The sequence below is a fragment of the Notamacropus eugenii genome, chromosome 7 (assembly GCF_028372415.1).
Source record: "Notamacropus eugenii isolate mMacEug1 chromosome 7, mMacEug1.pri_v2, whole genome shotgun sequence".
Classification (NCBI taxonomy): domain Eukaryota; kingdom Metazoa; phylum Chordata; class Mammalia; order Diprotodontia; family Macropodidae; genus Notamacropus; species Notamacropus eugenii.
Genome location: NC_092878.1, coordinates 9,052,072 through 9,079,285, shown reverse-complemented (window position 1 = coordinate 9,079,285; position 27,214 = coordinate 9,052,072). Strand labels below are relative to the sequence as shown.

At 46.1% G+C, this 27,214-nt stretch overlaps 3 protein-coding genes across 17 annotated transcripts; 1 reads left to right on the top strand and 2 right to left on the bottom strand.

Annotated features, from left to right (window-relative positions):
- Positions 1-134: 134 nt before the first annotated feature.
- On the bottom strand, positions 135-7,392 carry NEDD8 (NEDD8 ubiquitin like modifier). Its single transcript, XM_072623467.1, has 4 exons — positions 7,008-7,392; positions 917-964; positions 677-759; positions 135-503 (listed from the first exon to the last, which is right to left on the bottom strand). The coding sequence occupies exons 1-4, from the start codon at positions 7,023-7,025 to the stop codon at positions 407-409; spliced, it is 246 nt and encodes an 81-aa protein (XP_072479568.1). The 5' UTR covers positions 7,026-7,392; the 3' UTR covers positions 135-406.
- Positions 7,393-7,419: 27 nt separating this feature from the next.
- GMPR2 (guanosine monophosphate reductase 2) lies at positions 7,420-14,628 on the top strand. 3 transcript variants are annotated; one of them, XM_072623458.1, is made up of 10 exons: positions 7,420-7,552; positions 7,684-7,913; positions 8,130-8,249; positions 10,612-10,695; positions 11,105-11,278; positions 12,393-12,474; positions 12,579-12,685; positions 12,881-12,923; positions 13,623-13,776; positions 14,002-14,628. In XM_072623458.1, exons 2-10 carry the CDS (start codon positions 7,827-7,829, stop codon positions 14,189-14,191), a joined length of 1,041 nt encoding a protein of 346 aa, XP_072479559.1. In that variant the 5' UTR covers positions 7,420-7,552; positions 7,684-7,826; the 3' UTR covers positions 14,192-14,628. The 3 variants fall into 3 exon arrangements, with proteins under 3 accessions (XP_072479559.1, XP_072479557.1, XP_072479558.1); XM_072623456.1 differs by having other exon boundaries at positions 13,617-13,776; XM_072623457.1 differs by having other exon boundaries at positions 7,446-7,552; positions 7,691-7,913; positions 13,617-13,776.
- On the bottom strand, positions 13,097-19,231 carry TINF2 (TERF1 interacting nuclear factor 2). 13 transcript variants are annotated; one of them, XM_072623444.1, is made up of 9 exons: positions 17,801-18,028; positions 17,366-17,695; positions 17,177-17,284; positions 16,972-17,062; positions 16,315-16,789; positions 16,137-16,204; positions 15,903-15,994; positions 15,387-15,433; positions 14,559-14,970 (listed from the first exon to the last, which is right to left on the bottom strand). In XM_072623444.1, exons 1-8 carry the CDS (start codon positions 17,996-17,998, stop codon positions 15,416-15,418), a joined length of 1,380 nt encoding a protein of 459 aa, XP_072479545.1. In that variant the 5' UTR covers positions 17,999-18,028; the 3' UTR covers positions 14,559-14,970; positions 15,387-15,415. The 13 variants fall into 13 exon arrangements, with proteins under 13 accessions (XP_072479546.1, XP_072479545.1, XP_072479551.1 ...); XM_072623451.1 differs by lacking the exons at positions 14,559-14,970; positions 17,801-18,028 and adding an exon at positions 18,998-19,231 and having other exon boundaries at positions 15,405-15,764; positions 17,366-17,464; positions 17,591-17,695; XM_072623443.1 differs by lacking the exon at positions 14,559-14,970 and having other exon boundaries at positions 15,405-15,764; positions 17,366-17,464; positions 17,591-17,695.
- Between the last annotated feature and the right edge of the window lie 7,983 nt (positions 19,232-27,214).

Genomic DNA, 27,214 nt, shown 5'->3' with positions numbered 1-27,214 from the left:
CCAAATTTACTCCAAGGCCCTGAATGAAACGGCCCCATTCTTTTCTTTAACATGCCCTTTGTGTTTGTGTTCTACCAGGATTCATGATCCACCTCAGTCGTTTTCATTTGAGCATGGTTGAGGAAACATTCCAGGAGGCTGGGAAACGTCTTTATTAACAACCAGGACACAGCCATGAGGGAAGGGGCAGGCGAGACCACAAACTAAAAACCAACAGCTAGCAAAGGGCCCTGCAGGCCCAGAGGGCTGGAACCTGGGGTCCTCACAGACCTCCCAGCAACAGACAAAAACACCTGGGCATCTGTCCTGGGGAGGAGGCGGTGGTTCTGTTGTTCCAGGAAGTGGAAGGGTATATGGCGCATCATTATGAGTGATGGGGTAAGGGGATAAAGTAGAGGGAGGTCCATCACCGCCCAAGACCACCTCCCCCACGAAGAGCCAACACCAAATGGAGGACTGAGCCTCCTTGGATCTTGTAATCAGCAGCTGTCTTCTCGTCGTTCCTGGAAAAAGAAAAAAAAAAGACTAGGTGGCTGACAGAGTTTCATCCTTCTTTGAAATAGTCTAGAGGAAACCTGCCTCAAGAAAGAATGAAGAAGCCATTCATTTCTTGATCTCTGCCATCACTCCCTTATCTGTACAACTGACATGACCTCTACTCCCACACTAAACTCACATCTGTTTGCCACTGTAGATGAGTCGCTGCTGCTGTGGAGGAATTCCTTCTTTCTCTTCCACCCGCTCTTTGATCCGCTCCACCTTCAAGGGAATGAAATGGAAAAGGTCGCTGAGGGATGGAGCCAGGGAAATGGAGAGCAGCCATAAGGATCACACTTAGGTACATGTACAGAGCACACAGAAAAGGGTAGAGGGACATGAAGAGATCACAGGAACTGAGGGGAAGCGAATATATTACCTTGTCTGTGGGTTCAATGTCGATCTCAATTTCCTTTCCTGTCAGCGTCTGAAATAGGCAAGGGCTTTGTTAGTGTCCATTCACTCAGTTCACCTGTATATAATTACTCTCCTGTTCTGTCCTAGTACCCACCATCTACTACTATTAGCTAGGTGCACCTTGTCAATGAACTTGAACTGGGAAAACCAAACACCTTAGTTACCCTCACATCTTTAATTATATGAATGATTATTAAATGTTTTGGTGCCTGGTCTATTTTGGACTGTCCCAGTCATCCCTACTTGTCATTTTTTAAAAGAATAAAATTGCTTACCAAAATCAAAGATAGCACCAGCTCTGTTTTTGATGAGATACTAATAAGAGGTGTCCTAAGAAAACTAATTAATGCCAGAAACACAAAGAAGAGATGCTGCTCTGGTGTGCAGGCAACCGTAAGGATCCTCAGACTACCAGAGATCATCTTTGACTAGACTTCAAGGACCACAGATCATTCTCTTCTTCAAAATCTTCCTCTGACTTCAATCAATTTCATTAAAATTTTTAAATTCAGACTCCGAATGTCATGACCTTCAACTAACTCCATTATATGCCAGCGTCCCTCACCCAACATAAGCCCAAAACTGTACCTTTGGCTCTAATTTAAAATAAAAACAATAACAGCTAGCATTTACATAGCACAAAGGTTTGCAAAACATTTTACAAATATTATTTAATTTTATCCTCATAATCCAGGGAAGTAGGTGCTATTATTTTCCTCATCTTACGTACACAGGAACTGAAGCAATAAGTAGTGAAATTAACTTGCCCCAGGTCACACAACTTTTAATGGCTCAACTACACTTAAATTCAAGTCTTTCTGCCTCCAGGTCTAGTGCTCTATCCACTGTGACACCTTTGTATGATTGTACAAATCAAGACCCAGGCTGTCTGCACATCAGCTAGAGTGCTGACTTGGCCTCTACTCTGTCAGAGGTTTTTCCAGACTGATCAAACATTAAGTATCAATTCAGCCTACTTGTAACCAGTATTCTCCCTTGCCCTCCTGCACTGAAAAGTGCGTGTGTTATACATTTAAGTCTATTCTCATTCACCATGGATACTACATCTTTGGACCATAGCTTTATTGTCTTTATCGTCCACTGTGTCCTGAGATCATTATTTTCAATGATCTTCCTTTATTTCCTAACATGTCCAACCCATCCCTTTTAAGAAGATATGCTCTTAAGAGAGGGTGAAGGATAACTGGACAAATTTTGGAGTGCCAGACACTTATTCGTGCTGCTAAACAACTTTATTTTCTGCTCATATATTTTTTTAAATTTTCTATTCACATATTTGTATTTACTATACATTTGTGGTTCTAATCCACTCAATTAAAATGTAAGCATTGAAAGGAATAGAATAATGTTCAAACTATGCTTTATTTCTATCTAACCTGCCTAACGAAGCTACAGCACCCAATAATGCACTCACTCACACATAAACCAGGAAGATAATGATGTGCAGTCCTCAGACTTATATCTTATTACGTGAGAAAGATGGTGAGAGAAAAGGAAGACTCTCTTGACCATGGGGAAGTAATAGGGTCACTGATCTAGAATTGGAAGAGACCTCAGATTCCATCTAACACAACCCTAAAGGCAAAGAATTAAATTTTTGTCTATGTATACCTCATGCCTCATACAGAGAAAGTCCTTAGTAACTGATCGATATACAGATGAAGAAACTGACGTCCATAGAAGGGACTTTCCCAAGGTCCCAGAAGAGTTGAGTACTGAATAGACTTATAAGGGCTACTACTGTGTTACCTCCTTTTCACCTGAGAGCCAAGAGGAGCAGAAGCATAGGAAATGCTTCACCTCTCTAGCCCCAGGTCCCTGGCGGAGTCTAGTTCTCCAGTCTTCTCTTTCCTTGATGCCCAGTTCCTACCTGGTGCCAGAGTATACAGAAGAGCATGTGTTGCAGGGAGCCCTTTCTTCCACTTTTCCTGTAGATACCCATCTCCACTCTCATGGGAAGGAGCCCAGAGCCCCTACTCTACTTCAGCCTCATACTTAGTCAACTGTAAGGGAGACACTGTTTGAATGAGCAGGGAGTTACTTTCCAGTAATGTGGAGGATCACAGGAACTTCCCATGTCCCCTGGGACACTTGGGCATTACCATCTGACCTGCTGAGGCACTCTAGGTACCCTATAAACTTTGCTATCTGCCTTATTGTACCCTGAGGCCCCCTGGGCCTTCCTATCTGCTCTGCAGCTGAATTCTCCTGTATATTGTCTCCCCAAGCTTGCTCCTGAAGAGCAAGAACTGATTTTTCTATCTGTATCCCCAGCAATACTTTATTAAACATATAGTAAATCAGGAAACTAGCAATGAAGTGCTTAGTAATGGCTTTGTTCATTTATTCCTCTGGAAAACTTTCATCATCTGAAGTCAGAGGAATAGAAGTGGCTGTCATTCTTCAACCATAGTACTGAGGCCCTTCACTAAGTGCACACTGTGACAATTTAGGGCAGAGGGGCCTAGGTACTACCAGGGCCATGAGTCCTGGAGCTAATTCCATGGTCCCACAGCTTTCTCCTCTAGGTGAGGTGCTCACCAACATGTAATGTTGTAAAGGCTGTCAAACACAGCTGCTATTTTCCTGGCAAGCAGCTGTGCTTACTTCTTGCCTTGGACAAGACACTACCTCCTACGTTGGGGCCCTCACTCTTAACTGGTAAGTTCATTCATCTACCTGGGTGCTCCCAGGCCCCTCCTATTGCCTTTCAGCCAGCTTCCCTCCCCTGCCACCCAGTTTTCTGACTCCTATTCTGAGAAGCAGTCAAGTCAACATGTCAATCAGTTGTCACATAACTTGTCATCCCTGTGATTTTCCTGATGGCCACTCCATTGGCTACATCATTTTTCCCAAATACAATGTTAAGCTCCTTGAAGCCAGAGAATATCATGCTTTCAGTATCTCTTAGTGCACAGCCTGATATCTGGCACACATAAGTGCTTAATAAATGCCTTTGGTGAATTCCATCCCATTCAGCTAGTATCTGCTGAGTTATTGCTTAGGTCTGTGGGGGACACAAAGCAATCAGACACCAAGAGGGGAGATATAAAGACGTATGTACTGAAGTGCTAAACTGAATAAAATCAAGTATAACTGTGACTAGCAGTTTTATGGACTTTCAAGGTTTGCACGGAATTACAGATGTATGATTGAAGTTGATCCTCACAACCAACCCTGTGGGCTAAGTGCTATTTTTATCCTCATTTTACAGAGGAGGAAACTGAGGCACCAAGAAATGAAAAACACGATCTGTTCACACAGCTAGCAAGTGTCTGATGCAGGATTCAAATTAATGAGATGACGGAAATTTGGAAAGAGACTGGCTTAAGAAGATGAATTCAGTTTTGATATAGTCTGAAGAGACAAAAGATGTCTAAATGGAAACGTCCAGGAGGGGGAACCAGCATGGCACTAGAAGCTACGTGAAAGCCAGATGCATTAGTTCAAAGATGAAAGTAGTACCAGTATAGAGAGAAAGCACTGACCGGTCCTGGAGGAATAACCAGTTTATGAGACAAAAAGAGCCAGTGAATAAGACAACAAGGGATCAGTGAGTGAAGCAGGAAGAGAACTAGGATGGCAAGTCATCATAAAAGCAAAAGATGGAAAGAATTTTAACAAGAGAGTGCACTCAACTGTATCCAATATTGCAGAGAAGATATAAGAGCCACAGGGATTTGTGCAGATGATCATTGGTAGTAACGGCACTTTTAGTAAACATGGCAAGCACAGAAGACAGATTTTCAGAGGGTTGGAAGAGAGGAAAATGCAACAAACCAGTAAAGGATTATTCATTCAAGAAGTTCAGCTGTGAAAGAAGGAAGATGGAAGATGTAGTAAGACTAAATTAACATATTTAATCCTGCATAGAAGACATAAGAATAAGGAAAGGAGTTTGTTGAGGGGTTAAGATTGAAGATGCTAGACCAGAATTAGTAAGGGGTGGAGACAAATCAACCCATAGTCAGAAACAGTTAGGATCAAATACAGATTTAGAGAAGAAAGAAGATATTTTTTCTTCTGAGACTGGAGAAAAAGATGAGAAGAAAGAATAAAAGACATGTTGAAGCGAATATGAGGGGATGAGGGAACTCATTTTGGATAGCTTCAATCTACTCAGTGAAGTAGAAGGTAGGTAGAATTGGGATGTGAGAAGAAGGTTTGAACAGGTTATTGTGGGAGCATGCTAGGAAGTCAATACTAATGCCAAGCAGAATTAAGGATTAGGATCATAAGTCTAGCATTGGAACAGAACTCTGAGGTCATCTAGTTTGACTCTGTTACTTCACAAATGAGGGAAAGAGAAATTAAGTGGCTTGCTCAAAGTCACACAGGTAACAAGTAACAGAGCTGGGATTTGAAACAGTTCCACTTATTCCACGTCTGGTAGTTTTTCTACCGTACCACGTCATCTGGTTGCACCCCACGAATGATCACTCTGCGGCTTTGGAAAAGAAAGTTTGGCAGAAATTAGGTTTGATCTGCCTCCTGAACCATATACCACAATAAGCTCCAATGAATATATGACAAAAATATAAAAGGCCACATCATTAAAAAAAAATTAGAGAAAAATGGAAGTACTGTGGCAAATCTATGGGGGTTAGAATTCTTTAAATAAGGCAAAGGAGTGATCATAAAATATAAAATAAATAGCTTTGATTACACAAAACTGGAACAGACTTGCAGAAACATCAACATAGCTAGGGTCAAAGGAGTGGGAGGTAAGTCAGGAAAGCATTAAAATAGCTGCCTTAGGAGTATAGTGTAACCAGGAGGAAGGTTGTGGGGCTGATGGTGGGGAGAGGAAAAGAACAAATGAAGGGACTAGAGGATTTGCCTTAGCACATGACCCTTTCCAGTCCTTCTTACGGTACAGCGTTTCCATAGCAGATGACTTACAAACATGTAAACATCTACAGACCTAGGCAAGTCATTCATCAATGGTTTCCCCGCTCTTCCCCCTGCCCCAGTTTCTGTCCCTTTTATTCAATTTTATGGTATTGATTAATCAGCTGCAGAGGACGGAAGGAAGGTTACAAGAAAGGGCAGAAAAGAAGGATCTAGAGACAGCTGGGAACAATTCACAATTCTGAAAAGAAGGTTTGTTTTTTTTTAAGAAAGATGAGCTGTTCGGAATAACGAGAAGAGGAAGCAACAGGGGCAGCTTCAGAGAAACGTTGATATTAGTCCCAAATACTGGCCACCAAGAAATACCCTTTCAGCACAAGAAAATGAAGCTGATGGTGGGAGAACCTGGTCACTGCCCCCCTCAGAAAGTCAGGTGCTCTAGGAAAATCTCCCAGTTGTGTCTCTGGGAGAGGAGGCCTGGGATGTCTGAACGCTTCGGAATCGGAAGGTGCGGGTTCAGAGCCCAGTTCCGTCACCACCCGCGTGATCCCGATCGTTTCGGGCCTCAGTCACCTCTCGTACAAATTCGGGGGACTGCACCAGAGGTATAAAGTCCCCTCCGGCTCTAAATCATGGGGGGGACTACCGAGGAACAGTGACGGGGAGGGGCTGGAAGGAAAAAGCTGAACCGAAGAGTCTGTCTGGTGCTCCGAGGGGAAGGTCCCGGAGGCGAGGGGGCGCAGTGGGGGGAACGCGCCTGCCTCCAGCGGGCGAATCGATCCGTCCGGGCCTCAGTTTACCCCTCTGTAAAGCGAGGTAATACCAGACTTCTCCGAAGTCTCAGCTCTCGACTTCCGATGCGCGCAGGAGAGGCGGGGGAAGGAGCCGCACACAGCCGCGGCCCGGAGCTAGCCAGGCGGCGGTGCCGGCGGAAGGGAGGAGGCCGGAGGCCGGAGGCGCGGCCCTGCCCCCCCCCCCCCCCCCCCCGGCCCGACCCGGAGCTCGGGCCCGGGCCTCCCCAAGCCCCCAAGCCGGGCTCTGCCCCACTTTCCCATCAGCGCTCGCGCCCAGCCGCGGGTTGCCAGTGTCCCACGGCACCGGCTCCTAGCTGCTCTCCCTCTCGGGGCTGGAGCAATCAAATCCCGTCCCACTGCCTCCCGGTAAGGCTCAGAGGCTCCCACCTTCACTTTGATCAGCATCTTCCCCCCGGAGCCAAGCCTCTCGTGGATGAATCGCTACAGCTGCTGCCGCCGCCGCCGCCTCCGCTCTCCAGCACTCCGCCTGCAGGAGACTTCCGCTTCCGGGTCACCGTTTGGACTCCGGGCTTTTGGAGTCCTCCGATCTGATTTCCTGGCATCAAATATTCAGGAATTCCGTCCCTTCGTCTTAGCGATTAAGTGAACAAAAAGGGCAACCAGTTACGTCGGACCCGTCGCCTCCGCGGAACTGGAAATCTCCACAGTCCGAATTCTTCCGGCCAACGAACGAGGGACATTTCCCGTCATACCGTGCGGCAGCCCAGCCGCACCACCTCTGGAGGTTGTAGTTTTTTCCACTTTAGTTCTAACGTCCTATCCGACTTGGTGGACTCCATTTCCCAGAACTCCACGCGAGACTCCCCTTGGGCCTAAGGGAGTCGTCCTAGTCTGCTGAAACTGAAAGACCCCCCAAGGGAGATGCGCGTGGCCTGTTGCTAAGTTCCACCGAACTTGGGTCAACCGCTAAGGTGAGTACCGCACCCGGAAGTAGGGCCCTCTATTCCGGAAGTTATCCCCCTCTGTGTCAGGTTGCGGGGAGCAGTGCCAATGTGGGAGAGGGGCGCTCGGTGAGCATCTCCTTCCCCAATAAATACTTTAGCGTGCAGGTCCCTAAAGAACAAACGGTAAGGTCCGAGGTTGCACGAGGGACTGTGAGACTGAGGGGCCCTGGCTGAGCGCCCCAGGCCGCCCCGGCAGACGGACCCTCGGGCCGCCCCGGCAGACGGACCTTCAGGCCCCGCCATGCCTCACGTGGACAACGAGGTGAAGCTGGACTTCCAGGACGTCCTGCTGAGGCCCAAGCGCAGCACCCTCAAGTCTCGGAGCGAGGTGAGGCCGGGGCTCCATGCGTGCTCCACCTTGGGCCTGCGGTTCCGCCGGGGGGGGGGGGGGGGGGGGGGGAAGAGCCGGGTTCAAATGCAGGTCACCTGACCCTTCTCATCTGGAGGCTTACCTACCGCGCACCTGGCCCTGTTTCGGGCTGTACGTTTTAGAGCGCTATTATACCACCTCTCTTCTTCCCTCCTACCCCCCTCACCTGTACAGGTGGATCTCACACGGTCCTTCATGTTCCGGAACTCAAAGCAGCTCTACACAGGGATCCCCGTCATTGCCGCCAACATGGATACCGTGGGCACCTTTGAGATGGCCAAGGTGCTTGGCAAGGTAGGGCGCGACTTATTCCCTTCCCTAGATGGTATCCGGTGACCCCGAGCTGTCTGCAGAATTTCCCTCTCCAAAGTCAGCTTTATACCATGCCTTTGGGCAAGGGCAGAGAGAGAGATGCGTGTTTGACATCTTGAAGGAGTTTTTAATTATTTTAATTTTAGAACCAGCTTTATAATCTCTTCACCCACCCACAAAAGGTGCAGGTTTTTCTCCCACCCCCAACAGAAACGCAGGCATGGAATTGCTCTTAGTGTCATTTCACAATGACAGTGTGAATAACATCATAACCAAACCCCCCATAAGGTCACAAAACACTGTTGTGCAGTGATTTCTCCAGTCACTCATTTATTTATGAGGTTCTTCTTAGGGAATTAACTACCCTTTGTTTTCACTAGAACAGTTACTCACATTAGCGTGCCCCTCTGTGAATAAAAGCACAGCCCTCTACCTATGCCAGTCTCCAGGCATACCTCTTCCTTTGTTGCATGTCAGTTATGGCAGAACCATCACTCAGACACTGAATACAGTGAGATCACTAACAACTTCTTAACTAAAATAGCGCTAAGCCTTGGGCAGTGGGACCATGATTAGTTTTGGTATTGCATCCAATATGGCATGTTTTTTATGTACATAGTATCATATCGAACATCCTATTTGAAGATGTTGCTGCTGACAATTTTACAACCAAATATAGTTGGGAAGATCGATGAGTGAACTTTTCTACCCTGAGCCTATACCACATTCCATTGTTCAGTGGCTGTCTCCATCAGTGGGTGTTTGTTGGCACGCTTTTTGGTTGCTGTAATCCTCCATAGCTTACTTGCATTTCTTGAAAAAACATGGCTTTGCTGTGTTTAAGATTTTTGCTCAATATGTCCTCAAGGAGAGTGTGGCTTCCAAGTCAGGAGTCAGGAAGATGTGGGATTAAGTCCCACCTATGGTAGCTTTGTAACCCTGTGTGCTTCCCTACTCCCTGCTCTAAGACCTTAACTTGCAGAGCAGGTACCAGGTGCCTCTGGTGTCTAAGCTCCAGCTTGCCATCGGTTAACATGTGTAAATTGTGCTGTTGTCCATTTTCCATATGCCCTTCTCTAGTGTGGCAGGACAGCTGGTTGTGATGAGCATGATTTCAGTGCTAACGAATTGGCTCCATTTTCAGAGTTTGTCACAATGCATGATGTCTAGGATAGCTTGTAGGTGATTCTGAGGAGTGCTAAAGAAACCAGAGAAGACAGTGTGCTACTGACAAGTCTCACAGCTATACCATAACAAATATTGGTCATATTTAGCAGCTGTAGTATAAATAAACCTCTTTGGAGTTTATCTGATGTAGCATTCTGTTAACATTTCCTAAAGAGAATCTCTCAACATCTTTAGTCAAGTAAAGGTTTTGTTAGTGCAGGCCAGTACTTGACCACACACACACAGACACAAACACACACGACTGCTTAACATTATTATTCATATGTATGAACTTGTAACAGTCATGGGCCACAACTACTGGAAGCCTTTTTTCAGAAATTTGGGATATTTTCAGTTTTTTGAACTAAGAAACAAAGGATTTGGCTTGAAGGCTTGTCTATGTGTACTTGAACATGAATGTGCACAGATATTTAACAAAATATATGATCAGATTACCAGGAAACAAAAAATCTGCCCTTCCCCATATCAGTGGTTATGGAGGAGGAATCAATACCCTACTAGCTCTAGTACCATTGACCTTAGATAATACCTTAAAGGTATAAGGCAACTCCTTTGGGCAGCCAGTTACTGAAATGTTGCCATGCACTAGACACAAAGACTGTAGGGAAACATGTTAATTTAGCACCATTGGCCTTATAAAATAGCAAGGGACCTAGATACTCATAGCAAGTACCTTACCTCGACCATTCTAGTTGGTGCCTGCAAATTCAAGAGCCCAGCATCTTCACTGTTCATCTTTTGTGGCCCTGTGCCAGGATAAGTTCACATGGTACTCCTGAAGCCCCTGCCAGTCTTACAGGAGGAAGGACAGTCTCTTGGTCCTGCCTGCATATCCACTGCCTGTCACATTGCACCAACTGCTTATTACCATATTAATTCCCTATCAGCACTGAGGCAGGATCAGAGTAGATGCCAGCAGATAGGATCCTAAACAGGCAGATAGGGAGTTACAAAAAACAGTTACTTGCAGTTCTGATCCTTAGTGTGAAGTCTGTAGTGAATGTAGGATTGGACCATTTACTACAACTTCAAGCTCAGCAACTGACTAGTCAGTTGCTTCTCCACTCCAACCCCAAAAGGAATAATTGCTTAATGGCTTAAAAGAAAAATTGTCTAAGGAGATTAAAATCATTTTGCTCTCTTTGCTTCTCCTCAGTTCTCTCTGTTTACGGCCATCCACAAACACTACAGCCTTGAGCAGTGGAAGGAATTTGCTAATCAGAATCCTGACTGTCTAGAGGTAATGTGGGACCCTATCCTGTTCTACCCCTGCCCCCTAGCCATATAAAGAATTTTTCTTTCTCTTCAGGGACCCAGCCCCATCACTTCCAACTCTGCCTGCTTTCCCCTAGCTCATCCTTTCTTCTGGTCCATTATCCATAATATGGTTCCCACCCATCAGTTCAGAGATTTAATGGTATTTTTTTTGTCTGTCCTTTGATAATCTGGTGACAGCTATGGACCCTCTTCTCAGAATAGTTTGTTACTTACAGTCATAAGTTAAAGAAATGCTATTTCAGTTAGAGGTTAGTGAAAATAAAGATGTAATTTTTCCTCACAAGGTCACAGAACCCGTAAAATCCCATGTAGGGGTCTGCACAACCCATAAGAATCCCTGCTTTAGATACTGATAACTATTTCTTCTTCAGCATCTGGCTGCCAGCTCAGGAACAGCCCCTTCAGACCTTGAACAACTAGAACAAATCCTTGAAGCGATTCCGCAGGTGAAATACATCTGCCTGGATGTGGCCAATGGCTACTCAGAGCATTTTGTGGAATTCGTGAAGGATGTTAGAAAACGCTTCCCCCAGCACACTATCATGGTACGTCCTTGCTTTGATACACATCTTGGCATCTTCCTGGCTTGCCTTCACCCCCATCCGACCTGTTCCTCTCACAAAATTATAGGATTTAGAACAGGGGAGACCACAAAGATTATCTAGTCAAACCTCTTCGTTTCACAGATGAGAAAACTGAGACACAAAAGAGCTAAATAACTTGCCACAGCTCCTCCTGTATTAGAGAATTTCTGCCCTCCAACTGCATCTGTCCCATCTCATACTATTGGGACTCTAACTCTGTGCTGTAGTACTACATATACAGGCTAGCCCAGAAGGTGAAAGCTGCATTGGATTTTGGAGCCACTCTGTATTTCTTGGTTGATGCAGCATTCTCTTGGCCCTTGCAAACCAGATACCTGAAACAGCACTTTGCAACCATTATGGAATCCTGTGTACCTGTGATACATAATGGTCCACTCACTGAGGCTCAAGTGTGCCATGAATACATAAAAGGAGGCACATGGGACATATGATAGTTGATTCTTGCACGTTATGCTTAATTTCCTTTTTACAGATAGTATTTTAAAACTATATACAAGAGAAATCTGCAGGGTGAATGGCTGCCTTGCTTCATCATCCCGTAAAGGCCTGACAGGTTTTAGGAGTCAGCTTAGGGTAGAGTTGTGCCCACTATGAAGTAGCCATCCACTCCAACCCAAGAGGTGGCAAGAGAAGGGGACTCCAACTCCTTAGACCAGTTTATTTTCCTCCCCTGAACTGTCCTCCACATCATGCCACATGTTCTAGCTGATCATGACATCGAGGCCAGAGAGCAGGCACTTCACTAAGGTGGATTTTAGGCTTTAACCCTAGTGCAGTGGTACCATCCCAATTACCAAGACTGGTTAACGCATATGAGTCAGAACTTGGCTGATACAACTGGAATAGGTATTGGTAAGTGTCTGCCTGGCAAAGGAAACGGAAATGTATCAGGGAACTTTCATTGCGTGAACTGCCACAATATTGCCTTAAGCACAATTAAGGATACACTTTAGCTCTTCCTTAAAGTATCCTGGTTCACCATGTGAAACACAGTTTACTCTTTCAAACCCCAAGTCTTGTTCCACCCTCCCATTTCCCTTGCTCTCTGTCTCAGGCTGGGAATGTGGTGACAGGGGAGATGGTGGAGGAGCTGATCCTGTCCGGGGCTGACATTATCAAAGTAGGAATTGGATCAGGTAAGCTCTGGCCTCATACTGTCAACAATACCAAAAGCAACCTTGCCCAACCGATCTTCCTGTGGTTTTAGACACCTGGGTCTTCTCCTTGTCCCCATCTATAGGCTCTGTGTGCACCACACGAAAGAAGGCAGGGGTAGGCTACCCACAGCTCAGTGCTGTGATGGAGTGTGCTGATGCTGCCCATGGCCTCAAAGGCCACATCATTTCTGTAAGTTATAGGGGAAGGGAGAACGAAGAGCCAAAACACATCCATTTTCTTATATCTGGGAATAAACGTCAAAGACCGTTGTATGTTGTATGGAAACTTAATAGTTATAATGGAAAAAGAGGCGAAGGGAAAGATGAGGGCATGGACTGTTCTGAACTAGGGCTATGAGAGTATCTTCTCACTTCTCCCCAACAGGATGGAGGCTGCAGTTGTCCTGGAGATGTGGCTAAGGCTTTTGGTAAGTAGTTGGGCTGAGGCAGTAGAATGGGGACTGCTTAGAGTCAAGTGATGTCATTACTGAGACTCCAGGTCAGGCCCAGAGAGGCTCGGGGAAGCAGTTCAATTTAACATTCCATTTAGATCCTGCTGAGTCTTCTTTAAGCCTGTGGTAAGAACCAAGGCTCTCCCACCCTAATGCCTGTGTAATTTGCAGTGCTAAACTGGAGAGGCAGCATGACAGTGGAGAGAGCACTTGATCTGCAGTTAAGATGTAGGTTCCTGTCCCAGCTCTGCTACTTACTATGCCGTGACCTTGGGAAGGCTGGCCAGTTCTCTAGGTCTGCTTCCTCTTCTGTAAAGGAAGGAATTGGAATATGTTACCTTTAAGGTTCCTTCCAACTCTAAAGTCCTGTGATTTAACAGAGCTCCAGCAGCCCTTAAGTGAGTGGTTAACTAGAAGCCGAGAAGAAAAATGGCCAGAAGGTGGAAGCAACAGTAAGAGGGTGATTTTTGGCTAAGTCGGACTGGGAGCTATTGTGTTACTTCCAAACCCTGGGGCTAAGCATCAAGGGGCCAAAGCAGAGTATCCTGTTCTCAGCTTTTAGGGATTCTGGCTTCTCCCAAGGAAAGGGTCCTAACTATATTTTCAGGCCTGAGTGAAGTTTGGGTATTCAGTGGGAATCACTTCTGTCTCTTTCCCCAATGCTGCCAGGAGCAGGTGCTGACTTTGTGATGTTGGGTGGCATGCTGGCTGGTCACACCGAGTCAGGTGGTGAACTAATCGAGAGAAATGGCAAAAAATACAAACTTTTCTATGGCATGAGCTCTGAGGTAGCCATGAAGAAATATGCTGGAGGTATTGCTGAGTACAGGTAAGAGAGCAGACAAGGCATACAGATGTATTCGAGAAGATGCTGCTGAATAGCTCTTTAGGATACAACTGAGAAAGGAAAATCAGTTTTAAAAAAAGGCCAGTGCCTAATGGGAACAGATGGTACATTTCTGGGAGGGAAGCTCAGGGCCTATAGCTGAGTGATTAACAGGGAAGAGTGCTGGGATCAGAGGAGGAGAAGTTAGAGTACACTCTTCTGTTCCAGGGCCTCAGAAGGAAGAACAGTAGAGGTGCCCTTCAAAGGGGAGGTAGAAAATACCATCCGGGACATCCTGGGAGGGATCCGTTCCACATGCACTTACGTTGGGGCAGCCAAGCTAAAGGAGCTCAGCCGACGCACTACTTTCATCCGGGTCACCCAGCAGGTGAACCCCATCTTCAGCGATGAGAGCTAAGGGCCTGAGCATTTCTGCCTGGCAGTGGCACCAGCATCCAGATCAGGGGTGGTGTGGAGAACCCTAGTGCCTTCCAGCCACCATGGATTACCTGGACCAGTAATTGGTTATTTTTTGGTCCCCCGAGGACCTTATAAGACCTTCATGCTTCACTATTCACACACAAATGCTCAGGCCAGTGGGCCTGACACTTACTGGGGAGGAGGCAGGGAGGGAGAAGACGGTTATCAAATGTCAAGTCTAGAGTCAGGTTATAAACACAGAGATTTCCTGTAGCAAAGCAAGGTCAAGGTCAGGAGAGAACTCACAGCTTGGGCTAACTCACATAATAACACTTGGCTTAGAAGTATCTATCTCAAAAAACTCATTGATTTGAATCTTATTGTTTATTTATCATGTTGCATTAAAGTCCAGCCCTGGGTGAAAAGGCCCAAGAAGCAGTGTGTGCAAACCAAAACTGCCTTTAGGGAAGGAATCGCATCTTTAGACGAGTTCTGGAGCTTTGGGCCCCTTTTGAAAGGCAAAGGCTCATCGAAAGTCAGAGGTATACACATGTACTGCTAAAGACAGGGAAAGTTGGATTTCTCCTGAGGACAATTGGAACATTTGCTCCCTTAACTGGGCTATACATTTTTTAGCTGGGTCAGGAACCTGGTGGAGGGAGAAAGTGCACTTGATTTGGAGTTACAGGCAGAAGCGGAGGTTCAAGGCTAACTGTGCTCTTTCCTGTTATGACTTTGGGCAAATCATTTAACCTTCCTGGGCATCTGCTTCCTCATCTGTAAAACCAAGGGAGTTAGAAGATTATCTTTTATTTGGTGTCTACATCTTGAGTCTATTTTCCCATGCATTCCATAGCACCTAGCTCCATTTCATTCTTATTTGTGATGACACTGATATTACCACCAGTATTACATTAGATTGTCCAGGGTGGCATGAGAATTTGTCAAAGTACATGTCTGGTACTTTGAGCTGCAAATGAAAGCTATGTATAATGGGAGCCAAGATTCAGAGTCAGCATTTCTGAGATTGCCTCTTCTAGGCTTCTCAGCTACGTTGGGCCCAGAACTAGTCATAAATTCCTAAGGAAAGGCGAGATTCAACACATTCTTCCTATTCCTGGACCTGGTGAAAGGAACTTGAGTTTATTTGGGACACTATATAGAGACCATGTGGCACTCTTAGCCTGCCTTACCTCATAGCCAAGACAACATTTCAGAAGATTCAAAATTTAATCACTGGCTGTTACAAAAAAACAAAACAAAACAAAACAAGAAAGGTATGATAATGTGGTAAGGTAAGCCCAAACCAGGGTCCCAAAATAAGGGGACCTGGTCCCCAGGGCAAGCCAAATTTGTTTAGTTCATTTTCCAATTTTCTACCGACTACAGGGTGGTGAAACTCCACCATAGCCACATCAAAGAGACCTAAGCCACTGGGTCTTAATGGGGCCAGTCTGGCCACAGGAAGGGGCCTGGGCAAGTACAGAACTTTGCTCAACAGGGGAGAGGTATTCGTAGAAGGTGGGGATCAGGGTGCCAAACTTCGTCTTCTGATAGCATTCAAGAAACTTCTGCAGAGAGGGGATTATGGAGGTCCGGTCATCCTCAGTCATTTACTAAGTACCACACAGACAATATTAGCATGCTATTGCTCTCTGCCTTGACCCGTCCCCCTCCCTCTCCCAAGCTCCCTTCCCCTTCCCACTCACCTTCCCTCCCCTCTGGCCACTCCCTTCATCATCTGAGTCCAGAACCAAGTCCCCTATGGTAACCACAGGGCTGCACAGAGATGGGGAATACACTGCAGAAGGGAAACCAAAAGCAAACCTGCTTCTTACTGAGGTAAACGAGACAGGCCTTTGGAATCCCCAAAGACTGCAGGTTGTTCTCAGGAAGGAGGCATTCCTTTTCCCAACCCCCAGCTCAAAGCAGGGTACACCTACCTGGCTCCCTGGCCCCAACAGCAGGTAATGGTGGCCTCAAGGGCTCCAGGGAGTAATCTAGGCAGTTCCTGCGGTGAAGGGGTATAAAGGTAAAAAGACAGGGTGAGGTGGAGGAGTAGTGGGCAAGGGAAAGAGAAAGGCAATCTAGTATGGGACAGGCTAACGCTTCCTGACTCACTCCTTTTGCTCTGAGGAGGGCTCATCGGAATTCCAGTTCTCCTGTTCCTGAGCCCTCCCTCGGAGGGAACGAGCTGAATTTCTGTACTTTCCATGAGGGATTGACCTTGTGGCCATGGTGCTTGCTGGATCTCCCATGGGCTGCCCATGGTCTCTACTGTTCCCATGCTCAGTTACATCCTGGACTGGTAGGCACATACTTCGGAATGGAAAGAGCATAACAGTGGGCCGGTTCTTATGACCTCCCCTGGCAGATGCACAATTTCCCTGGATCTGCCGGCGGCCTAGAGGAGCCAGGTTGAAGTCCCGACCAGTGAGGGCCTCTGGGGGTTTCCATAAATCCTGCCTCTGGGGAAAGGGAGTACTAGGTTTGGCTGTGGGAACAGGATCCTGGAATACTTGTTCCACCTGGGGAGAAGGAAGAGGACTCTGCTCTTGGGGTTCTGCTCCCCTCATTGAAGTAAAAGGAGGGGACTCTGAAAGAGAAAAGAAATATTCTTAGGCAGAGTAGTACACAAAAGACCATCATATAGTTTCTGTACACTTTGAGCCAACCCTTTATCTGGACCATCTCAATCCATTAATGCTAATGGACTTTTCCCAAAGGTCCCACCGTAAACAGCATCTTGCCAGATTACAGCCCCAGCTGGCATCATACCTTGAATTAGCCACCCCATGTCCATGCAATACTGTGTCAGGGCAAGGGGAACCAAGGTTTCAGATTGCATCCCTCTTAATACTTCCTTAAGCTATGAGGAAAGAATAGGGATAGGAGCATTAAGATAACATCGGAAAGTCCAAGAATTCTACACTTCCTGCTCTCTCTTTGCCCATTTCCCCTCCCCTCCCCTAAAACAAAATACCTCTTGCAACTGTAACACAGGTAGCGTCTTCTCCAGTTGGCACAGATATTCAAATAATAACTTCTCCAGGGCCACTAAGAAGGGTTCTCCGTAGTCTTGTTCCAGTTCCTAAAAGAAAGAACAAGTCAAGACAAAAGTTGAAATGAGTGGAGCCTGCCCAATTAACTTCAGCCAAAGCCATCGTCTCACCTGCAGCTGACCGGCCGAGTCTTCAGGATCCTCGGCCAGCTGTTTCACTCGCTGACAGAAGCCCTCCCGCGCCTCCGCAACCTTCAGATCCCACGTACTCTGCGGGGTTTGGGGAGCACAGACATCAGCCACGTCAGGGCACCGGAGCTGGGATGGGCACCCCTCTAGGACAGAAAGCACCCCGGCGTCTGCAGGCTGCCTCCCCAGGCCGGAGGCCTCACTCACCGCCTTGGAGCTGCACTCGGGGGGGCCGGACGCTGGGAAATGAAGGTTCAGGGCATCCAGGACCAGGGCCCAGGGCTGGCCCTCCAGGATCATCTCCACGATCACCTGCGAGGGACACACCATCCTGTGCAGGAGCCCCAAGCTCCACCTTGGACCTCTCCGTCCCCCAGGCACCTGCTGCCGGGCTGGCCCAGAACCCTCCCCGGGTACCTTGGCTCGCAGCCCCAGGCAGAGGCGCGCGTGGTGCCGGGGCCGGACCAGACCCGGCGCCGCGGCCTTCAAGGCTCCCAGCAGCTGCAGCACTCGGGGGTAGTGCGCCGAGAGGCGGCCCCGCACCACCCACCAGGCGGCGGCCGCGGCCAATCGCAGCGAGGCGGCGGCGGCGCGGGCCTCCGGGGGGGCGGACATGGCCGGCCCTAAGGTGCGCTCAGGCGGAGGGCCCGCGGAGCGGCCCCATGGGAGGTGGGGCGGGCTCCCACGCCCGGGCCCGGAGCCAGGGGTCCTGCCGCCTGCGCGTGCCCGGCGGCCGTGCAGAGCAGGACCCCACAAGGGGCAGAGCCCAAGCACCACCACAACTGCCACCGTCCGGCGCCAGGTACGCGGCGCCACCCGAACTTCCCCCCGCCGACTTCGGCGCGTCACTTCCGCCTCGGTCACGTCATGACGAGGAGAAGAAGCAAGGCGATTGGCTGCCAGGGAGTGCGCGGACGTCAAACTCCCTGCCAGCGTCAGCCAATGGTAGCTGAAAGACCCAGCCCCGCCCCCCTCCCTTTTTCCCCTCCCCCAACGGTTTTTCTGTCGTCACGCCAAGTCCTGAAAGAACCTGAGCCGGCCGATAAGCAGAGCGGGACCCCCTGGGGGGAGCGCCGCGCCCGGGCCGTGCCCGCGCGGACCCGCCGTAGCGAAGCTGAGCAGCAAACCCTGGGCGCTCTGCACACTCCACCCGGGGTGGGGAGGGGGAGTCCGGCGGAACTGAGCGAGGACATCGGGGTACCCCAGGTACCAGCTCAAGCGCTCCTGGCACCGTCAGGCCGCAGGTTACATGTCGGTCAGTCATGGTGGCCTGGCTGTCAGTCGTAACAGACGCTAGGACGCGTGACAGCCCAGACGCCAACTTCCCTTAGACCGTCCGCCCGTCCGCGGCGAGGCCTCGGCGGCTCCTCCCGCCTTGTCTGCTCCCTATAACTCCCGCGGGGACCCGGGGTCTTCAGGGGGTTCCGCCGCCGCCCCAGACCGAAGAGCGCCCTGCTTGTAAGCGTTCGTAATGACCGACGGGTGTGCTAGCTCCGATCCCCCCCATGTTAGGGGAGGGCCAGGCCTCACCAGACTAGAGCCCGTCCCCCTCAGCGGACCCTCCGCCCGCCTTTAGAGTCCTCCTCGCGGTCAGCCCTCGGACACTCTGCTTACCGATGCGTCCAGAGCCGTCCGTGGGCCGGCCTCCCTCTTCGATTGTCCTCGTGGCCGAGCTCTTCACTGCGGTCTCCTCCGATTGCAGAGGCCGCCACGAGCCGAGGCAGGTCTTCATCCGATTCTAGGAACGTATTGTCAGGTTATCATGAAAACGGGACCCGAGCTGCCGATCTGCGGCCCTTGGGGCGGCTGTTGGACCTGCGGAGGCAGCTTGTGTGATCCAGAAAGGCAACTGAGTTCTCCGGCACGCCCAGCAGGGGGCGCTCTGCCCAGCAGGGGGCGCTCTGCCCAGCAGGGGGGCGCTCTGCCCCGCAGGGGGCGCTCTGCTTACCCCTTAATCCAGGCCTGATAACTGACCCCTCTCTTAAGAGGCCACAATCCTTGACTTGCACTTAGACAGCACAGCCCTTCAGATCGCTGATGATGCCTGAGTTGTCCCTCTCACCAAACAAGCCTACACCGTAGCTGCCTGGATGCTGAAGCCTCTGATTCATACTTAATGGCAGGTTCTGTACTTAATTTTTCTTTAAAATAATTGATATCTCCACTTTCTTTTCTGATTATAACCTTCTCCCTTCTCTACCCAGTATGCAATCCCTTGTGACAATTTTTTTTAAAGAGGGGAAAAAAACACAGTTCAGAAAAATAAGTTAACATATAAACGAACTCTGACAGTTTATATACACACCCTTAGCCACTTATCTCCACATGGAAGGGAGACAAGTACATTTTCTCGAATCTTCTCTGCCTCTGGATGACCTACATCTCTAATAGGTAAGCTTTTACCTTTTCTTCACCCACGACTCGGACCTCGGTACCACTTACACTTCCTTGACATCGTTATACCATGCAGCTTAGCACATATTGCTGATCTAGCTTTCTAGGTCTCCTTTCTGTGTGGTATTCCCTGTTAGAATGGGAGCTTCTTGAGGGTAGGACTGCCTTGCTTGTAGTTATATTCCCAGAGATTCGCACAGTTCTTGAGATATGGTAATAATGTGCTATCTTAATAAAGACTGTCTGTCTCTGTCTTCATCTCTGCCTGTCTCTGTGTCTTTATTCTCCAGAGCCAAGCTTCTTGGTCATTACACGCAGATGGTACCAAACTGAAAAGAGAAAATTGATAAACTAATAAACTTACACTGTCTCATTCCACTTCTCGCTGCATTTATACATATGAACAGATACTTAAGCAGGCTGTGATCACAAGAATTTGTTATACAAAAAAAGGTGAAAAGAAAATGAAATTAAACAATTAAACAATTTCTAACCGTCTTCTGGCTCTTTTCTTGTTGCTTTGCTAGGTCCTTTGGGTGTATTCAAAGGGAATGCCAATCATAAACAGAATTCATGGAAAAGTAATAGGGGGCTTGATTTTTTTCCCCTTGTGTACTTAAAAAAAAATCTCATTTAAAAATTAATTTCTTTAAAAAACTGTTTTTAGGTATCAAATGATTTATTTAATCACTTACTCTCTGCGTGGTAATTATGCTTGTTTACCTATCTTGTCCTTCTGTTGCTTGGGGTTGGGGTAGGTGCAAATTAAATATTTTGCTCAGATGCTCAGGGTTTTTTCCTTTCTAGAAATGCCTCAGCAGTCTCTGTTTTGTTGACGAGCAATCTTTTTCCCTTGATTAGGCTCAGGTGGGTATGTCATATCATTGGGGGTGGGATGGGGAGGGAAGAGGTGTTCCTTGAATTTCTCTGTTTTTCATAATATATTATTCCATGCCCTTCCGTAATTTCTTGAGTGTGTAGAATTCTCTTGTATTATTTGAATTGATTTCCTGTAAATATTTGAAGGTCTTTCTTAATTTAGATGCCTACAGAAGTTGGGGGGGGGGGTAGGTCCTCTGTCTAGATTGCCTGAGGCTAGGGGCGGCATGACTTGAGATAAGCTTCCTTTGTCCTTGAATGATGACATAATCAAAGTCCGGTCTGCCTCAGGAACACCCACGTGGTATATGGTAAAAAGTATATGGCGGGTCGTAAGATGTAAGAAGACTGAAAGTTAGGAAGAGGTTAAATTATGAAAGGATTTATGAATGCCAAACAGAGCATTTTGTGTTTAATGCTGGAAATAATAGGGAGCTACTGGAATTTATTAAATAGAGGGGTGACATGGTCAGACCTTTGATTTAAATGGAGGAGTGATTGGGATGGGGAAAAGAGAGTCACCAGCAGTCTGTTGTACCCTAATAAGCATAAGGTGATGAGGGCCTGCACCAGAGTAGGGGTAGTGTCAGAGGAGAGAAGGGAGCATATTTGAGAATTGTCGCAAAGGGGAATTCAACAAGTGTTAGCCGCCAATTGGATGGGGCAGGGGCTGAGAGATAATGAGGAGTTGAAGTTCACACCTAGGTTGCAGTTGTGAGGGAGTAGGAGGATGGTATCATTCTCAACAGTAATAGGAAAGTTGGGGGAAAAGACAATGAGTACCATTTCACACGTGTTGAGTTTAAGATATCTACTGGACATCCAATTTGAGATGTCTGGGACATTTGTTTCAGATTTTCAAATTTGTCATGTTCTTCAGGCAGACGGATGATCCTAAGTTGACTGATCCTGTCTTTAAGGTCAGTGGTTTTGGCTTGCACAGATTCATGTGTTTTTTCACTGCTATTCACCTTTTGCCTTATGTCTCTAGATTTTCTTCCAAGTCAGTGTTATTGTGTTTCAAAACTATTATCTCTCACTTCCTTGAAGAAACTTGCCACTAAGGTTTACTGTGTTTCATTGCATCATCATTGCAGATTTTATGCCAAATTTTTTTGCAAAAATGTGGGTGCGACCACTATGTAAAGCTTTAAAAAATTGTTTAATCCACTCATTCTTTAGGATTAGATTGTTCAGTTTTCTAATTAGTTTTTGGTTTATATTTCCATGGCCTTTGATTACATATAATTTTTATTGCGTTATGATCTGAGAAGATGCATTGACTATCTCTGCCTTTCTGCACTGGATTGTACATGGTCAATTTTTGTACATGTGCCATTTACCGCTGAGGAAAAGGTGTGTTCCTTTCTATCCCAATTCAGTTTTCTCCAGAGATCTATCATGTCTACTTTATCCAGAGTTTTATTTACTTCCTTAAACTCTTTCTTGTTTATTTTGAGGTTAGATTTATTGAGTTCAGAGAGGGGGAGGTTGAGGTCCCCCACTAGTATAGTTTTGCTGTCTATTTCTTCCTGTAACTCCCTTAACTTCTCCTCTAAGAATCTGAATGCTATACCACTTGGAGCATACATGTTTAGTAATGAAATTGCTTCATTGTTTATGGTGCCTTTTAGTAGGATATAGTTTCCTTCCTTATTGCTACCCCTGCTTTTTTTACGTCAGCTGAAGCACAAAATATTCTGCTCTAGCATTTTACCTTTACCCTGTGTGTATGTGTTCCAAATGTGTTTCTTGTAAACAACATATTGTTGGATTGTAGCTTTTAATCCATTCTGCTATCCATCTCTGTTTTATGAGAGTTTATCCCATTCACATTCACAGTTGTGATTATTATCTGTGTCTTTCCCTCCATCTCCTTTTCCCTTGTTTATGCTTTTAATTCTCCCTTCTCCCTTCCCCTCCCCAATAGAGTTTTAATTTTTGACCACCGCCTTCCCTCCATTTTTTCAGCCCCCCTCCCTTTTAATCCCCTTTTCCCTTACTACTTCTTCCCTTCCTTTTAGCCTCCCTTTTCATTCCCCCTTCCCCTTCTTCTGCATATAGAGCTAATTGTATTTCTATACTTAACTGAGTTTGTTGTTTCCTCCTTGAATCCAATCAGATGATTGTACCTCTCAAACAATGCTCATCTCCCTCCCCTCTTTTCCTCTACTGTAACATATTTTTGTTCCTCTGCTTGTGTTGGAATTTATTTTTTCCGCCTCCTCCTTTTCACATCTCCCATTACAATCCCTTCACACCCTTAAGTCACATTTGTTATCATCACATGACTTTATTTATACCTACTCCCTCTATCTATGTATATGCCTTTTACATTTCGTAATAAATATACAATTCTCAAGATTAACAAGTATCATCTTCCCTTATAGGGATGTGAACAGTTTGCCCATACTGAGTAACAAGGTTTTTTTCCCCCCCATTTACCTTTTTATGCCTCTCTTGAGACCTGCATTTGAAGATTGAAGTTTCCATTGACTTCTGACCTTTTCATCAGGAAGGTCTGGAAATCCCTTCTTTCGTTGAATGTCCATCTCCTTGCCTGAAATATTATGCTCAACTTTGCTGGTAATTGATCCTTGGTTGTAGTCCCAGCTTCTTTGCCTTATGGAATATCGTATTCCAGTTCCTTCAATCTTTTAATGTAGAAGCTGCAAGGTCTTGTGTGATCCTGACTGTAGCTCCTCAATATCTGAATTGTTTCTTTCTGGCTGCCTGCAGTATTTCCTCCTTCACTTGATAGTTCTGGAACTTGGCAACAATATTCCTTGGGGTCCCTTTCAGGAGGGGAATGGTGGATTCTTTCAATGACGATTTTGCCTTCTGGGTCTAGGACTTCTGGGCAATTGTCCTTGATGATTTCTTGGATGATATTATCCAGGCTCTTTTATTCATCATGGCTTTCTGTTAGACCAATAATCCTTAGATTTTCTCTCCTGGATCTATTTTCCTGGTCAATTGTTTTTCCAATTAGATATTTTACATTTTCTTCTATCTTTTCATTCTTTAGATTCTGTTTGACTGATTCTTGATGTCTCATAGATTCTTTAGCTACTACTTGCCTGATTCTAATTTTTATCACATTATTTTCTTCAGTTAACTTTTGCATTTCCTTTTCTATCTGTCCAATTGTTCCTTTTAAGAAGTTATTTTCCTCAGTTAGGTTTTGTACTTCCTTTTCCATTAGTCCAATTTTCCTTTTAAATTCTTTAGTGATTTTTTTTCCATATTTTTAAAGTCATTGGTCAGTTTTTCTTCTGTTTCTCTAATTTGGGTTTTAAAATCCTTCCAGAGTTATTCCAAGAAGTCTCTTTGTGCTTCAGACCAGTTCATATTCCCTTCTGAAGATTCAGATGGGAGTCAAGTCTCAATGCTGACCTCTTTGGTATTTGTGTTTTGGTCCTTGTCCCCATAGAAAGATTCTATGGTCTTTTCTTTTATTGCTTTGCTTCTTACTCATACATCACTCTTTTCCTGGCTTTTATAGTAGATCTCTGTGTTTGGGGCACAGGGGGCTCTGTCTCATAGTTCTTGTGCCTAAAACTTGAGGCTTTGTGTGTTGTGACCTCTGGTTCTTTCAGCTAGAAGTTAAAATGCTGCAGCTTACGTGATGCTGAGCTGGCTGGTGTCAGAAAGCAGAGGCCAGGTGACGTCTTTTTGGGTTTCCTTGCAGTTACCCTGGAGCTAGGTCACTAAGTATGGGGGAGGGGTGGTCTGGTCACAGGAGGTCTCTTCTGCTGAGTTAGAGCATAGGTAAGCTCAGTGGTTGGTGATCCTGTCTACACTAGTGTCTTCTTGATTCCCCTGGGGTGCTGAGGCATGCCTGGAGTCCTGAGGTTGACAGTTGCTGGCTTCACCCCCCTGGGGCTCGGGATCTTCTCCCGGTGTGCTGAGGTGGGGCTATCTGGGACAGCTCTGATCCTGCACTGGCCCACTTCAGCCACAGCAAGAGGAACCCTCCTTAGCGATCTTCCTAGCCTCACAGGCTAGAAGTCTGTTTACCCCTTCTACTTCTCCCACTGTTCCAGAATTTTTCTGGGGGAGATATTGTCTGGACTTGTCCAGGTCAGCAAGGGGAGGGAGATAGCAATTACTGATCACTCTGCCATCTTGACTCCTGGAACTGGAACCAGCTTTAAAAAATTGTGCTGGTATTACTTAGAAATCATTTACTACTAAACTGTCTTTGGTACAAGATTAGGATGCATGGAATACTTGTGAATATGCATTAAAATTGAATAGTCCAAGTCCATGCACATCAGTTCTTCATGTTAGTGAACATTTTCCCAGTCTGAAAAATAAACACATTAATTATTATGGATTTGTGCATTATTGTTGAAATATTACACTTGAGAAAATTTACTACATACTGTGAAGTATGGATGTACAAAATTTAGTCTTCTGTGTCTGAATTCTGTGCTGATACCATTGGTTTCTTTATCTGATGCGCTGTCCTTAGTGCCACTCGTATCAGATGTGTTTACTTTATTGTCATGGTCACTTTGCCCCTGATTGTGTTGTCATATGAACCTCATAACCCAGCCACGACTCGACTTAAACCAAGTTGTGAGAATGTTGGATTGGCTTGCTATCTCCCATGCTTTCATTTGCAACATCTCATACGACACACTGCAGCCACTGTTAACCCATTTCATTGACATATACAAACACTTCTTCATCAATATGTGGAAACTTTCCTGTTTTAGGACCTCTAAATGCACCTCCAGAAAAGTTTGGTTTTTAGCTTACCTTTTAGTTTCTGCCAATCTCAAACCCAACATATTGGGCAATTACTATATGACTTAGGGCTCCACTATAAAATGTAGCTAATAAGATGTATATTAACTTATCTCACAAAGTTGTTACAAAGAAAGCACCTTTGTACCTCTTGAAACATTATATAACTGTGAATTATTTTGTTGTTATTGGCTGGTTATAGCCTTTTTCAAAGGGTAAATGGGTGAAGCCGTGGATAGAGCGCTGGGCCTGAAGTCAGGAAGACTCATCTTCCTGAGTTCAGGCTGGGCCTCAGATACTTACTAGCTGCGTGACCCTGGGCAAGTCACTCCACCCTGTTTGCCTCAGTTCCTCCTCTGTTAAATGAGTTGGAGAAGGAAATGGCAGATTATTGCAATATCTTTGTGTCACAAAGAGTTGGACACGACTGTAAAACGACTGAACAACCAAGCTTTTCTGAATGACTCAGTCAGGACTGGCCAAAGACACAGAGAAGAGCCCTAGGTGAGGGGCAAAGCAGGGAGGAGCAAAAGATACATTTTACTAGCCACCTGCTAGTAAAAACTGAAATCACTTCTTGACTGAAAGGAGGGAGACTCCAGGATCCAACCTGAGGAATACAGAAAATATAAAAGAATTAGGCTTTGCTCATTCTGTCAAGCAGGATAGAAGACATTAATTACAATAGCTGAAGACCTTCTGGGATGAAACATTGTGCCTAGGCTCAGGGTAATAGAATACAGTCTACCCTATTGGTCAATCTCCTGCCATTTGGGGGCTTTAATATGATTATCAATAGAATAGCTAAGAATGTAAAAACTTCTACCACTGACCCCCTCTGGGGAAAGGCCTTTTTAATGTACCTGTTACTTCGGTGAGTTATGGAGCACTTTTGTAACTGATCTTCACAATTCTATAAAGAGGTAGTGCCAATATTCATTATCTCTATTAGAATATAATCTCCTTGAGGACAAAGACTCTTGGGGGGGGGCATTATCTTTGTATCTCTAATTCTTAGCACGATGCCTTACATGGAATAAGCATTGAATAATTTACAGATCAGAAGTGGGTTTGATCCCAAAATGTCATTATATAATGGTGGCAATGGAAACTAAATTTAGTTCTCAATTTCAGGACAGCGCCAGTGAACCCTCATACCAACATCACCACCTGCCTGTTTGATATTTGCAACTGGATATCACATATCCATCTCAAATTCAGTATGTCCAAAGCAGAATTTATTCTCTTTCTCCCCAAATTTACTCCTTCTGGCCCTTCTTAGTTGTGATGAGGTCACTGTCCTCCTTACTACATGTATGACTTTGGACTCAGTCACCCAGATTAGCAACCTTGGCATCTACCTCAGTTACTCACTGTGCATATCCAGCCAGTTGCCAAGTCTTGGCAATTCTACCTCCATGACACCTCTTACACCCAACTCCTTTTTTCTACACAAAAAGCCACCACCATGGTTCAGAGTCTCCTCACTTCTTTCCTGAACTTTTGCAATAATCTCCTAATTGGTCTCACTGCCCCAAGGCTTTCTCCTCTCCATTAGTAAACCTAAATCCCCAAAACATGTGTCTGACCATGATACTCCCTTTGCACTGACTGTCCCCCATGCCTTCCTTTTCACTTCCACCTCTTAGAATCCCTAGCTTCCTTCAAAGCTCAGCTCAAGCACCACCTTCTATATGAGGCCTTATGCCTCACCTCCCCCATCCCCACAAAACTTACCTTATATTTTCTTGTATATAATTTGTATCTACATATAGAATTTGTTTCCCTCAATTGAATATAATT

Bases quoted from the DNA above. Each gene is read 5' to 3' on its own strand.
- NEDD8 (XM_072623467.1), bottom strand. The intron at 760-916 runs GTAATATATTCG...ATTCCCTTGAAG, and splicing joins ACATTGAACCCACAGACAAG to GTGGAGCGGATCAAAGAGCG. The intron at 504-676 runs GTGAGTTTAGTG...TTCTTTTTCCAG, and splicing joins ATCTACAGTGGCAAACAGAT to GAACGACGAGAAGACAGCTG.
- GMPR2 (XM_072623456.1), top strand. From the start codon at position 7,827: ATGCCTCACGTGGACAACGAGGTGAAGCTGGACTTCCAGGACGTCCTG. The intron at 8,250-10,611 runs GTAGGGCGCGAC...GCTTCTCCTCAG, and splicing joins TGGCCAAGGTGCTTGGCAAG to TTCTCTCTGTTTACGGCCAT. The intron at 12,475-12,578 runs GTAAGCTCTGGC...CCCCATCTATAG, and splicing joins CAAAGTAGGAATTGGATCAG to GCTCTGTGTGCACCACACGA.
- TINF2 (XM_072623440.1), bottom strand. From the start codon at position 17,998: ATGTCCGCCCCCCCGGAGGCCCGCGCCGCCGCCGCCTCGCTGCGATTG. The intron at 17,063-17,176 runs GTATTTTGTTTT...CTTTCCTCATAG, and splicing joins CTGTGTTACAGTTGCAAGAG to CTTAAGGAAGTATTAAGAGG. The intron at 15,995-16,136 runs GTAGGTGTACCC...TCCCTTCTGCAG, and splicing joins TGTTGGGGCCAGGGAGCCAG to TGTATTCCCCATCTCTGTGC.